This window comes from Ips typographus, linkage group LG13 (genome assembly GCF_016097725.1).
Source record: "Ips typographus isolate SLU linkage group LG13, UJ_Ityp_2.0, whole genome shotgun sequence".
NCBI lineage: Eukaryota > Metazoa > Arthropoda > Insecta > Coleoptera > Curculionidae > Ips > Ips typographus.
The window spans coordinates 7,378,333-7,393,167 of NC_138434.1; the positions used below are offsets into that span (position 1 = coordinate 7,378,333).

A 14,835-nucleotide genomic window follows, 5' to 3' on the forward strand; every position below is an offset into this window, starting at 1 on the left:
TAGAAATGTTTAAAATTAGGTCAAAAACCTGAAACTTGACTAAAAACGTTGAAAACAAAGTAAAAAACTTGAAAATTGACTAAAAATGTTGAAAACAATGCCAAAAACAATAAAATTGACTGGAGCGGTTGAAAACAAAGTAAAACATCTAAAATTTGACTTGGAATGTTAAAAATTAGGTCAAAAATCTAACAATTGACTAGAAATGTTCAAAATTAGGTCAAAAACCTGAAACTTGACTAAAAACGTTGAAAACAAAGTAAAAAACTTGAAAATTGACTAAAAATGTTGAAAACAATGTCAAAAACAATAAAATTGACTGGAGCGGTTGAAAACAAAGTAAAACATCTAGAATTTGACTAGGAATGTTAAAAATTAGGTCAAAAATCTAACAATTGACTAGAAATGTTCAAAATTAGGTCAAAAACCTGAAACTTGACTAAAAATGTTGAAAACAAAGTAAAAAACTTGAAAATTGAATAAAAATGTTGAAAACAATGCCAAAAACAATAAAATTGACTGGAGCGGTTGAAAACAAAGTAAAACATCTAAAATTTGACTAGGAATGTTAAAAATTAGGTCAAAAATCTAACAATTGACTAGAAATGTTCAAAATTAGGTCAAAAACCTGAAACTTGACTAAAAATGTTGAAAACAAAGTAAAAAACTTGAAAATTGAATAAAAATGTTGAAAACAATGTCAAAAACAATAAAATTGACTGGAGCGGTTGAAAACAAAGTAAAACATTTAAAATTTGACTAGGAATGTTAAAAATTAGGTCAAAAATCTAACAATTGACTAGAAATGTTCAAAATTAGGTCAAAAACCTGAAACTTGACTAAAAATGTTGAAAACAAAGTAAAAAACTTGAAAATTGAATAAAAATGTTGAAAACAATGTCAAAAACAATAAAATTGACTGGAGCGGTTGAAAACAAAGTAAAACATTTAAAATTTGACTAGGAATGTTAAAAATTAGGTCAAAAATCTAACAATTGACTAGAAATGTTCAAAATTAGGTCAAAAACCTGAAACTTGACTAAAAACGTTGAAAACAAAGTAAAAAACTTGAAAATTGACTAAAAATGTTGAAAAGAATGTCAAAAACAATAAAATTGACTGGAGCGGTTGAAAACAAAGTAAAACATTTAAAATTTGACTAGGAATGTTAAAAATTAGGTCAAAAATCTAACAATTGACTAGAAATGTTCAAAATTAGGTCAAAAACCTGAAACTTGACTAAAAACGTTGAAAACAAAGTAAAAAACTTGACAATTGACTAAAAATGTTGAAAACAATGCCAAAAACAATAAAATTGACTGGAGCGGTTGAAAACAAAGTAAAACATCTAAAATTTGACTAGGAATGTTAAAAATTAGGTCAAAAATCTAACAATTGACTAGAAATGTTCAAAATTAGGTCAAAAACCTGAAACTTGACTAAAAATGTTGAAAAGAAAGTAAAAAACTTGAAAATTGACTAAAAATGTTGAAAACAATGCCAAAAACAATAAAATTGACTGGAGCGGTTGAAAACAAAGTAAAACATTTAAAATTTGACTAGGAATGTTAAAAATTAGGTCAAAAATCTAACAATTGACTAGAAATGTTCAAAATTAGGTCAAAAACCTGAAACTTGACTAAAAATGTTGAAAAGAAAGTAAAAAACTTGAAAATTGACTAAAAATGTTGAAAACAATGCCAAAAACAATAAAATTGACTGGAGCGGTTGAAAACAAAGTAAAACATTTAAAATTTGACTAGGAATGTTAAAAATTAGGTCAAAAATCTAACAATTGACTAGAAATGTTCAAAATTAGGTCAAAAACCTGAAACTTGACTAAAAATGTTGAAAAGAAAGTAAAAAACTTGAAAATTGACTAAAAATGTTGAAAACAATGTCAAAAACAATAAAATTGACTGGAGCGGTTGAAAACAAAGTAAAACATCTAAAATTTGACTTGGAATGTTAAAAATTAGGTCAAAAATCTAACAATTGACTAGAAATGTTCAAAATTAGGTCAAAAACCTGAAACTTGACTAAAAATGTTGAAAAGAAAGTAAAAAACTTGAAAATTGACTAAAAATGTTGAAAACAATGTCAAAAACAATAAAATTGACTGGAGCGGTTGAAAACAAAGTAAAACATCTAAAATTTGACTAGGAATGTTAAAAATTAGGTCAAAAACCTAAAAATTGACTAGAAATGTTCAAAATTAGGTCAAAAACCTGAAACTTGACTAAAAATGTTGAAAAGAAAGTAAAAAACTTGAAAATTGACTAAAAATGTTGAAAACAATGTCAAAAACAATAAAATTGACTGGAGCGGTTGAAAACAAAGTAAAACATCTAAAATTTGACTAGGAATGTTAAAAATTAGGTCAAAAATCTAACAATTGACTAGAAATGTTCAAAATTAGGTCAAAAACCTGAAACTTGACTAAAAATGTTGAAAAGAAAGTAAAAAACTTGAAAATTGACTAAAAATGTTGAAAACAATGTCAAAAACAATAAAATTGACTGGAGCGGTTGAAAACAAAGTAAAACATCTAAAATTTGACTAGGAATGTTAAAAATTAGGTCAAAAACCTAAAAATTGACTAGAAATGTTCAAAATTAGGTCAAAAACCTGAAACTTGACTAAAAATGTTGAAAAGAAAGTAAAAAACTTGAAAATTGACTAAAAATGTTGAAAACAATGTCAAAAACAATAAAATTGACTGGAGCGGTTGAAAACAAAGTAAAACATCTAAAATTTGACTAGGAATGTTAAAAATTAGGTCAAAAACCTAAAAATTGACTAGAAATGTTCAAAATTAGGTCAAAAACCTGAAACTTGACTAAAAATGTTGAAAAGAAAGTAAAAAACTTGAAAATTGACTAAAAATGTTGAAAACAATGTCAAAAACAATAAAATTGACTGGAGCGGTTGAAAACAAAGTAAAACATCTAAAATTTGACTAGGAATGTTAAAAATTAGGTCAAAAACCTAAAAATTGACTAGAAATGTTCAAAATTAGGTCAAAAACCTGAAACTTGACTAAAAATGTTGAAAAGAAAGTAAAAAACTTGAAAATTGACTAAAAATGTTGAAAACAATGTCAAAAACAATAAAATTGACTGGAGCGGTTGAAAACAAAGTAAAACATCTAAAATTTGACTTGGAATGTTAAAAATTAGGTCAAAAACCTAAAAATTGACCGAAAGTCACTTAAGGATTGTTCCAGGTCCGGACTTGGGACTCGAAATGTCTCTTTTCAGGAGCGAGAGGCGAGGTGTGCGCGTTTGAGCCGCTAGTTCAAGGCCACGACATTCAATTTCTCAGTAAACACGTGTTGGTCGCCATGGCAACACTGTCCAAGGTAACTCCCTATATAAGGCCCGATTGACAGTTGTGCGTGACGTCACGTTTCTTGAGTCTGTCAGCCACGCGTCACAACTGTCAAAAGTTCCAATTTCAAGGCTAAATTGCGAATACCCACAAAGTGTCGGTTAAAGTTAACTTTTGAGTTAATAAAACGGGGCTTAACAGTTGTGATGTGACGTAACGTCTTAGTCTGTCAGTGTGACAGCTATCATTCACGTCACAACTGTCAAAAGTTCAAATTTCAAACTTAAATTGCGAATACTCACAAAGTGTCGGTTAAAATTAACTAAAACATTGAAAAATAGTCAAATATTATAAAAATTGACTAAAATGACTGCAAACATAGTCACGTGACGGTTTTTAAAATGGCATCCTTAAAGTCACGTGACTGTTTTAAAGGATGCCATTGTAGCCGTAAAAACGGTCACGTGACATTAAGAATGCTATTTTAGCTTTGAAAACAGTCACGGGACCTTTAAATGATCATTTTACCCCTTGAAAACAGTCACGTGACCTCTAAAATTAAGTTTAATGATTTAGAACAGTCACGTGATCTTAATGATGCTATTTCAGACTTAAAAACAGTCACGTGACCCTTATCAACTACGTCACAAATGTCAAAATTAGCGTCAATTATAAACGTGCAGCTATTAAATCGAAAGTCTTAGTTTCCTTTGGTCGAAATGGACTTTATAGCTTCATGGAAGGTTATTTGACAGTTGTGACGTCACAGTCAAGTTAAATAAATATCTCACTGTCACGTGACAGCTGTCAATCACCTCACAACTGTCAAATGTAGGAACGTAAAGCCATAACAGGAAAAATCTTAATTTTCGTTGATTGAAATGGATTTTATAGCTTCATGGAGGGGTTTTTGACAGTTCTAATGTTACAGTCAAGTTAAATAGTGTCTTAATGTCACGTGTCAGCTGTCAATCACTTCACAACTGTCAAATCTAGGAACGTAAAGCTATAACAGGAAAAATCTTAATTTTTGTTGATTGAAATGGATTTTATAGCTTTATGGACGGGTTTTTTGACAGTTGTGACGTCACTGTCAAGTTAAATAGTGTCTTAATATCATGTGACAGCTGTCAATCACTTCACAATTGTCAAATCTAGGAACGTAGAGCTATAAAAGGAAAAATGTAATTTTTGTTGATTGAAATGGATTTTATAGCTTCATAGACGGGTTTTTGACAGTTCTAATGTCACAGTCAAGTTAAAAAGTGTCTTAATATCATGTGACAGCTGTCAATCACTTCACAACTGTCAAATCTAGGAACGTAGAGCTATAACAGGAAAAATCTTAATTTTTGTTTATTGAAATGGATTTTATAGCTTCATGGACGTGTTTTTGACAGTTGTGACGTCACAGTCAAGTTAAAAAGTGTCTTAATGTCATGTGACAGCTGTCAATCACTTTACAACTGTCAAATCTAGGAACGTAGAGCTATAAAAGGAAAAATGTAATTTTTGTTGATTGAAATGGATTTTTATAGCTTCATGGACGTGTTTTTGACAGTTGTGACGTCACAGTTAAGTTAGATAGTGTCTTAATGTCACATGTCAGCTGTCAATCACCTCACAACTGTCAAATCTAAGAACGTAAAGCTATAAAAGATAAAATTTTAATTTTTATTGATTGAAATGGATTTTATAGCTTCATGGACGTGTTTTTTGACAGTTGTGACATCACTGTCAAGCTGAATAGTGTCTTAATATCATGTGACAGCTGTCAATCACTTCACAACTGTCAAATCTAGGAACGTAGAGCTATAAAAGGAAAAATGTAATTTTTGTTGATTGAAATGGATTTTATAGCTTCATGGACGTGTTTTTTGACCGTTGTGACGTCACAGTCAAGTTAAATAATGTCTTAATATCATGTGACAGCTGTCAATCACTTTACAACTGCCAAATCTGGGAACATAAAGCTATAAAAGGAAAAGCTTCAATTTTCGTTTACTGAAATGGGCTTTATAGTTTCATGGACAGGTTTTTAACAGTTGTGACGTCACAGTCAAGTTAAATAGTGTCTTAATATCGCGCGACAGCTGTCAACCGCGTCACAACGGTCAAAGATTAAGTTAGGTTAGGTTTTAAGGTGTGAAATTGCAAACGCTCACAAAGTGTCGGTAAAGGTTAACTTTGGATTAATAAAAGTGGCCCTAAAGTGGTTTTGTCGGTTGCAGATTATCGTGATATCGGTGAAACCGCGCCTAAAGGTGCATTTTAATCAACAATTGCCGAAAATATCGGCGGCGTTGCCGTTGATTTCGTGGCAATTGGTGTCGATAGGAAAAACGTTTCAGCCGGTCCTGGCCTGGGCGCGCGGCAACCATTTACACTACGCCAGGTTGCCAGATTTCCGCAAATTTCTATTTAATCGGGTGAGATTAATCGATTTAAGTGTTGCAGGCTAATAACGAATTTCAGTGCCGCAAACAGTAACAATCGCATCAGGATGATGCCGTTACGTAAAGTGGAGTTACCGTACAGTATGACTGCCCTGCATTGGCTCGGTAAGTTTCGATTTATTTATGATTTGACATTTTTACTGTAGACAACATACAGGGTGGTCAAAAGAGCATTTCAAAGGCTACAAATTGGTATATTGAACCACCCTGTAACCGTCAAAATAACCGAGTTACAGGGTGTTAAAGTGGCAACTGTCAAATTTAGTCCACCCTGTATTTGTGCTTAAATAACTCAGTTTTAACATTTTCACTATTGTCACTATACAGGGTGATCAAAAGAGGATTTCAAGGGCTACAAATTGATATATTGAACCATCCTGTAACTGTCAAAATAACCGAGTTACAGGGTGTCAAAGTGGAAACTGTCAAAGTCAGTTTTTACTTAAATAACTCGTTCAAAAATTCTGAGAAAAAATTGTGTTATACACGGTTGTACGGTGTTGCCAAAGCTGTTTGTAGCCAAAAATCAAAGTTGAAACTTCAAAATGGCGGATTTGACAGCCTGTCAAAGGCAACGTTGCCCAAGCTGTGCTTAGTTCTAAAACAACTGCCATTTTGGTTCAATATCTCCTTTGTGAAAGCAGTGAAAATTCTGAAATTTGTTCTGGTTATACAGTGTTGCCAAGACTACTTTGTAGTCAAAAATCATGATTTTTACTTTAAAATGGCGGATTTGACAGGCTGTCAAAGGCAACGTTGCCCAAGCTGTGCTTAGTTCTACAACAACTGCCATTTTGGTTCAATATCTCCTTTGTGAAAGCAGTGAAAATTCTGAAATTTGTTCTGGTTATACAGTGTTGCCAAGACTACTTTGTAGTCAAAAATTATGATTGTAACTTTAAAATGGCGGATTTGACAGCCTGTCAAAGGCAACTTTGCCCAAGCTGTGCTTAGTTCTACAACAACTGCCATTTTGGTTCAATATCTCCTTTGTGAAAGCAGTGAAAATTCTGAAATTTGTTCTGGTTATACAGTGTTGCCAAGACTACTTTGTAGTCAAAAATCATGATTGTAACTTTAAAATGGCGGATTTGACAGCCTGTCAAAGGCAACGTTGTCCAAGCTGTGCTTAGTTCAAAAACAACTGCCATTTTGGTTCAATATCTCCTTTGTGAAAGCAGTGAAAATTCTGAAATTTGTTCTGGTTATACAGTGTTGCCAAGACTACTTTGTAGTCAAAAATCATGATTGTAACTTTAAAATGGCGGATTTGACAGCCTGTCAAAGGCAATGTTGCCCAAGCTGTGCTTAGTTCTAAAACAACTGCCATTTTGGTTCAATATCTCCTTTGTGAAAGCAGTGAAAATTCTGAAATTTGTTCTGGTTATACAGTGTTGCCAAGACTACTTTGTAGTCAAAAATTATGATTGTAACTTTAAAATGGCGGATTTGACAGCCTGTCAAAGGCAACTTTGCCCAAGCTGTGCTTAGTTCTACAACAACTGCCATTTTGGTTCAATATCTCCTTTGTGAAAGCAGTGAAAATTCTGAAATTTGTTCTGGTTATACAGTGTTGCCAAGACTACTTTGTAGTCAAAAATCATGATTGTAACTTTAAAATGGCGGATTTGACAGCCTGTCAAAGGCAACGTTGTCCAAGCTGTGCTTAGTTCAAAAACAACTGCCATTTTGGTTCAATATCTCCTTTGTGAAAGCAGTGAAAATTCTGAAATTTGTTCTGGTTATACAGTGTTGCCAAGACTACTTTGTAGTCAAAAATCATGATTGTAACTTTAAAATGGCGGATTTGACAGCCTGTCAAAGGCAATGTTGCCCAAGCTGTGCTTAGTTCTAAAACAACTGCCATTTTGGTTCAATATCTCCTTTGTGAAAGCAGTGAAAATTCTGAAATTTGTTCTGGTTATACAGTGTTGCCAAGACTACTTTGTAGTCAAAAATTATGATTGTAACTTTAAAATGGCGGATTTGACAGCCTGTCAAAGGCAACTTTGCCCAAGCTGTGCTTAGTTCTACAACAACTGCCATTTTGGTTCAATATCTCCTTTGTGAAAGCAGTGAAAATTCTGAAATTTGTTCTGGTTATACAGTGTTGCCAAGACTACTTTGTAGTCAAAAATCATGATTGTAACTTTAAAATGGCGGATTTGACAGCCTGTCAAAGGCAATGTTGCCCAAGCTGTGCTTAGTTCAAAAACAACTGCCATTTTAGTTCAATATCTCCTTTGTGAAAGCAGTGAAAATTCTGAAATTTGTTCTGGTTATACAGTGTTGCCAAGACTACTTTGTAGTCAAAAATCATGATTGTAACTTTAAAATGGCGGATTTGACAGCCTGTCAAAGGCAACTTTGCCCAAGCTGTGCTTAGTTCTAAAACAACTGCCATTTTGGTTCAATATCTCCTTTGTGAAAGCAGTGAAAATTCTGAAATTTGTTCTGGTTATACAGTGTTGCCAAGACTACTTTGTAGTCAAAAATTATGATTGTAACTTTAAAATGGCGGATTTGACAGCCTGTCAAAGGCAACTTTGCCCAAGCTGTGCTTAGTTCTACAACAACTGCCATTTTGGTTCAATATCTCCTTTGTGAAAGCAGTGAAAATTCTGAAATTTGTTCTGGTTATACAGTGTTGCCAAGACTACTTTGTAGTCAAAAATCATGATTGTAACTTTAAAATGGCGGATTTGACAGCCTGTCAAAGGCAACTTTGCCCAAGCTGTGCTTAGTTCTAAAACAACTGCCATTTTGGTTCAATATCTCCTTTGTGAAAGCAGTGAAAATTCTGAAATTTGTTCTGGTTATACAGTGTTGCCAAGACTACTTTGTAGTCAAAAATTATGATTGTAACTTTAAAATGGCGGATTTGACAGCCTGTCAAAGGCAACTTTGCCCAAGCTGTGCTTAGTTCTACAACAACTGCCATTTTGGTTCAATATCTCCTTTGTGAAAGCAGTGAAAATTCTGAAATTTGTTCTGGTTATACAGTGTTGCCAAGACTACTTTGTAGTCAAAAATCATGATTTTTACTTTAAAATGGCGGATTTGACAGGCTGTCAAAGGCAACGTTGCCCAAGCTGTGCTTAGTTCTACAACAACTGCCATTTTGGTTCAATATCTCCTTTGTGAAAGCAGTGAAAATTCTGAAATTTGTTCTGGTTATACAGTGTTGCCAAGACTACTTTGTAGTCAAAAATCATGATTGTAACTTTAAAATGGCGGATTTGACAGCCTGTCAAAGGCAATGTTGCCCAAGCTGTGCTTAGTTCTAAAACAACTGCCATTTTAGTTCAATATCTCCTTTGTGAAAGCAGTGAAAATTCTGAAATTTGTTCTGGTTATACAGTGTTGCCAAGACTACTTTGTAGTCAAAAATCATGATTGTAACTTTAAAATGGCGGATTTGACAGCCTGTCAAAGGCAATGTTGCCCAAGCTGTGCTTAGTTCAAAAACAACTGCCATTTTAGTTCAATATCTCCTTTGTGAAAGCAGTGAAAATTCTGAAATTTGTTCTGGTTATACAGTGTTGCCAAGACTACTTTGTAGTCAAAAATCATGATTGTAACTTTAAAATGGCGGATTTGACAGCCTGTCAAAGGCAACGTTGCCCAAGCTGTGCTTAGTTCAAAAATAACCGCCATTTGTGCTGCCAAAAATGTTCTCAAAGAACCACTGAACCGATCCACGTGACCCACGAATTTCAATTCGATTGCCGGTATACAGGGTGGACACAAAACTGTTAGTGGGTCACTGTTTTTGGTCATCCTGTATGCAATTTTCAAGATATAATTTTTTGCTCACCACCACTGGAAAGAGCAGCTCGAGACGGTTATTTTGAGTGGTTGAACCACCCTGTACTTCAGAAAATAACCGAGATACAGAGTGTGCAAGTTTGAAGACCAATTTTTGGGTCAAAGTGTGTTAAACCAATTTTTGGCAAAAATCTCAAAAACCAGTAAAGTAACAAAAAAACTGCAAGAGAGCAAAAATGTTTCCAAAGAACCACTAAACTGATCCATGTAACCCACGAACCTCAATTCAGTTGCCGGTATACAGGGTGGACACAAAACTGTTAGTGGGTCACTGTTTTTGGTCACCCTGTATGCAATTTTCAAGATATAATTTTTTGTTCAACACCACTGGAAAGAGCAGCTCGAGACGGTTATTTTGAGTGGTTGAACCACCCTGTACTCCAGAAAATAACCGACATACAGAGTGTGCAAGTTTCAAGACCAATTTTTGGGTTAAAATGCGTTGAACCAATTTTTGGGAAAAATCTCAAAAACCGGTAAAGTAACAAAAAAACTGCAAGAGAGCAAAAATGTTTCCAAAGAACCACTAAACTGATCCATATAACCCACGAACCTCAATTCAATTACCGGTATACAGGGTGGAGATAAAACTGTTAGTGCGTCACTGTTTTTGGGCACCCTGTATGCAATTTTCAAGATATAATTTTTTGCCCAACACCACTGGAAAGAGCAGCTCAAGTCGGTTATTTTGAGTGGTTGAACCACCCTGTACTCCAGAAAATAACCGAGATACAGAGTGTGCAAGTTTCAAGACCAATTTTTGGGTTAAAATGCGTTGAACCAATTTTTGGCAAAAATCTCAAAAACCGGTAAAGTAACAAAAAAACTGCAAGAGAGCAAAAATGTTCTCAAAGAACCACTGAACCGATCCACGTAACCCACGAACCTCAATTCAATTGCCGGTATACAGGGTGGAGATAAAACTGTTAGTGCGTCACTGTTTTTGGTCATCCTGTATGCAATTTTCAAGATATAATTTTTTGCTCACCACCACTGGAAAGAGCAGCTTGAGACGATTATTTTGAGTGGTTGAACCACCCTGTACTCCAGAAAATAACCGACATACAGAGTGTGCAAGTTTCAAGACCAATTTTTGGGTTAAAATGCGTTAAACCAATTTTTGGGAAAAATCTCAAAAACCGGTAAAGTTACAAAAAAACTGCAAGAGAGCAAACCTGTTCCCAAAGAACCACTAAACTGATCCAGATAACCCACAAACCTCAATTCAATTGCCGGTATACAGGGTGGACACAAAACTGTTAGTGGGTCACTGTTTTTGGACACCCTGTATGCAATTTTTAAGATATAATTTTTTGCTTAACACCACTGGAAACAGCAGCTCGATACGGTTATTTTGAGTGGTTGAACCACCCTGTACTTCAGAAAATAACCGAGATACAGAGTGTGCAAGTTTCAAGACCAATTTTTGGGTTAAAATGCGTTGAACCAATTTTTGGCAAAAATCTCAAAAACCGGTAAAGTAACAAAAAAACTGCAAGAGAGCAAACCTGTTCCCAAAGAACCACTGAACCGATCCACGTGACCCACAAACCTCAATTCAATTGCCGGTATACAGGGTGGAGATAAAACTGTTAGTGCGTCACTGTTTTTGGGCACCCTGTATGCAATTTTCAAGATATAATTTTTTGTTCAACACCACTGGAAAGAGCAGCTCGAAACGGTTATTTTGAGTGGTTGAACCACCCTGTACTCCAGAAAATAACCGAGATACAGAGTGGTGAAGTTTCAGACTAGTTTCTGGGTGAAATCAGGTTTTGGCAAACTTTTTTTGTTTTTGCAGGCACCCGCCATTTGGCGCTGTTGGATTCGAACGAGAATTTGCATCTGATCGAGGTGCGCAGTCAGCGCGAATTGGAGGTGCTGGAAATGGGCGGCACCGGGCTCGTTTACGGTTCCGCCCATTTCAAGGCGTTGGCGGTGGGCGGCGGAGTGAGCGAAGCGTTCGCATTGGCCGGCGAACGCGCTTGTTACAACAGTTTGAGCAGTCGCGGTACTCAATTGTTGGTTTTAGGTTAGTTTTTTCACCTTTTTAATATAAAAAAAGTATTAAAAAAATATTAAACAAAATTAAATTTATTAAAAAAAAATAAAACGAATTTAACAAACAATAAAAAAAAACAAATAAATAAATTAACATATTAATAACTAAAATACTAACTAATTTATGGTAACTTAACCTAACTTTTTTTAAATTGATTTTTATCGGGTTTTAGGTGAGTTTTTTCACGTTTTCAATATTAAAGAAAGTATTTAAAAGATTAAAAAAAAAATTTTAATTCAAACAATTAAATTTATTAAAAATCAAGAAAAAAAGAAAAAAAAATTACAAAAAACTAAAAAAATACAAATAAATTAGCATATTAATAAAACAGAAATAAATGAAAAAAATAGTTACTAATTTATGCTAACCTAACCTAACTTTTTTAAAGTTATTTTTATCTGGTTTTAAACAAGTTTCTTGACATTTTTAAAATTAAAAAAAGTGATTAAAACAATATTAAAAAAATTAAATAAATAAAACAAAGTAAATTATTGAAAAAAAACAAAAACGAATTTAAAAACAATTTAAAAAAGTAAGAAAAAAATATTTAAAAAAATAGGAAAAATTAAACAAAAATCAAAAAAAAGGAAGGAAAAATTGAAATTGACTTGGAAATAGTAAAACATCCATAAGTGGATTGTGACGTCAGAACTGTCAAACACCCGCGTCCATCAAGCTACAAAGTTGTATCGAACTTCTTCTCTGAGGGTAATTTTGACAGTAATGACGTGGTTGACAGCTGTCACGTGACAGTAAATACAGTTCTTTTTTTCAACCTGACTGTGACGTCACAACTATCATACATACACTCGTCCGTGAAGGTATAAAATCTATTTCCACTCAACAAAAAAATAGGATTTTCAAAAATCCGTTCATGAAGCTATAAAATCCATTTCAATGAACGAAAACTAAGATTTTTTCTTTTATAGCTTCACGTTCCTGATTTAGGGTAATTTTGACAGTTGTGACGTGATTGACAGTTGTCACGTGATATTAAGACACTTTTTAACTTTACTGTGACGTCACAACTGTCAAAAACCTGTCCATGAAGCTATAAAATCCATTTCAATGAACGATAATTAAGATATTTTCTTTTATAGCTTCACGTTCCTGATTTAGGGTAATTTTGACAGTTGTGACGTGATTGACAGTTGTCACGTGATATTAAGACACATTTTTAACTTGACTGTGACGTCACAACTGTCAAAAACCTGTCCATGAAGCTACAAAATCCATTTCAATGAACGAAAACTAAGATGTTTCCTTTTATAGCTTCACGTTCCTGATTTAGAGTAATTTTGACAGTTGTCACGTAATTGACAGCTGTCACGTGACGATAAGATCCTTTTTTATTTAATTGTGACGTCACAACTGTCAAACACCCATCCATAAATTCCATTTTATTCAACAGAGATTATTCTTTTCAATTTTATAGCTTCACATTATGTTTGACGCTAATTTTGACAGTTGTGACGTGATTGACAGTGGTCACGTGACATTAAGACACTCTTTAACTTGACTGTGAACCTAACCTAACCTTAATTAAATATTTTTGCTGATAATTAGTTAATTACAATTTTTCAGGCACTAAAGCAGTCCATATGGTTAGACTGCGCACGTGGTCTGAGCGAATAGCGTTTCTGAGCGAACAAGGTAACTATACAGGGTGTTTCAAGCGAGTATACATATGTATGAAACAATGAAGAAAAAAAAACAATTAAAAGAAAAAAATAAAGACAAAAAAAAGAAGAAAAACAAGAAAAAAAAAACAATTTGACTGTTTTACCAAATCGAATCAAATTTTATGAATAAAAAATGCATAAAAAATAATTAAAAGAAACAAATAAAATAGAAACAAGTAAAACAAGATAAAAGGCTAATTTGACAGTTTTACCAGATCGCATCAAATTTTTTGAATAAAAAATACATAAAAAATAAAAAAATAAATAAAAAAAACAAAGAAACAAGAAAAACAAGATAAAAGGCTAATTTGACAGTTTTACCAGATCGCATCAAATTTTTTGAATAAAAAATACATAAAAAATAAAAAAATAAATAAAAAAAACAAAGAAACAAGAAAAACAAGATAAAAGGCTAATTTGACAGTTTTACCAGATCGCATCAAATTTTTTGAATAAAAAATACATAAAAAATAATTAAATAAAAAAGCAAATAAAAGAGAAACAAGAAGAACAATATAAAAGGTTAATTTACTAAATCGCATCAAATTTTTTTGATAAAAAATACATAAAAAAAAAATAATTAAAAGAAAAAACGAATAAAAGAGAAACAAGAAAAACAAGATAAAAGGCTAATTTGACAGTTTTACCAAATCGCATCAAATTTTTTGAATAAAAAATACATAAAAAATAATTTAAAAAAAAAACAAATAAAAGAGAAACAAGAAGAACAATACAAAAGGTTAATTTGACGGTTTTACTAAATCGCATCAAATTTTTTGGATAAAAAATACATAAAAAAGAAAAAAATAATAAAAAAATAATTAAAAGAAAAAACGAATAAAAGAGAAACAAGAAAAACAAGATAAAAGGCTAATTTGATAGTTTTACCAAATCGCATCAAATTTTTTGAATAAAAAATATATAAGAAATAAAAAAATAAATAAAAAAAAACAAATAAAAGATAAACAAGAAGAACAATATAAAAGGTTAATTTGACGGTTTTACTAAATCGCATCAAATTTTTTGGATAAAAAATACATAAAAAAGAAAAAAATAATTAAAAGAAAAAACGAATAAAAGAGAAACAAGCAAAACAAGATAAAAGGCTAATTTGACAGTTGTACCAAATCGCATCAAATTTTTTGAATAAAAAATATATAAAAAATAAAAAAATAAATAAAAAAAAACAAATAAAAGAGAAACAAGATAAAAGGCTAATTTTCCAGTTTTACCAACTCGTATCAAATCTTATGCATAGGTCGATGGCCGGAAGCGTTAAATCTAGCGTCTGACGAGGGCCTAATCAAAGAGACGTTTACCGTTGACCTGTTAATGAAATATTTGGACAATTTGACCGAAAATCGTGTGGACAGGGACAGTTTGGCGGCGGCCGTCGGCTGCTGCGTCAAATTAAATAAAATGTAAGTATTTATACCGATAACTCGGTTATTTTGACAGGTATCGAGTTGACTTTTTT

At 32.8% G+C, this 14,835-nt stretch overlaps 1 protein-coding gene across 5 annotated transcripts in view; it reads left to right on the forward strand.

The window, feature by feature from the left end:
• The window catches only part of Vps8 (vacuolar protein sorting 8), a 91,206-nt gene that overhangs the window by 21,970 nt on the left and 54,401 nt on the right, over positions 1 to 14,835 (forward strand). For all 5 annotated transcript variants that reach the window (XR_014180331.1, XR_014180330.1, XM_081991844.1 and 2 more), the window contains exons 5-10: positions 3,227 to 3,361; positions 5,562 to 5,725; positions 5,788 to 5,891; positions 11,416 to 11,646; positions 13,261 to 13,329; positions 14,617 to 14,779. Coding sequence is in view for 3 of the 5 variants with exons in the window: in XM_081991844.1 (XP_081847970.1) it covers positions 3,227 to 3,361; positions 5,562 to 5,725; positions 5,788 to 5,891; positions 11,416 to 11,646; positions 13,261 to 13,329; positions 14,617 to 14,779 (866 nt within the window). In the remaining 2 variants the exon portion in view is untranslated. The remainder of the gene's footprint in view (positions 1 to 3,226; positions 3,362 to 5,561; positions 5,726 to 5,787; positions 5,892 to 11,415; positions 11,647 to 13,260; positions 13,330 to 14,616; positions 14,780 to 14,835) is intronic.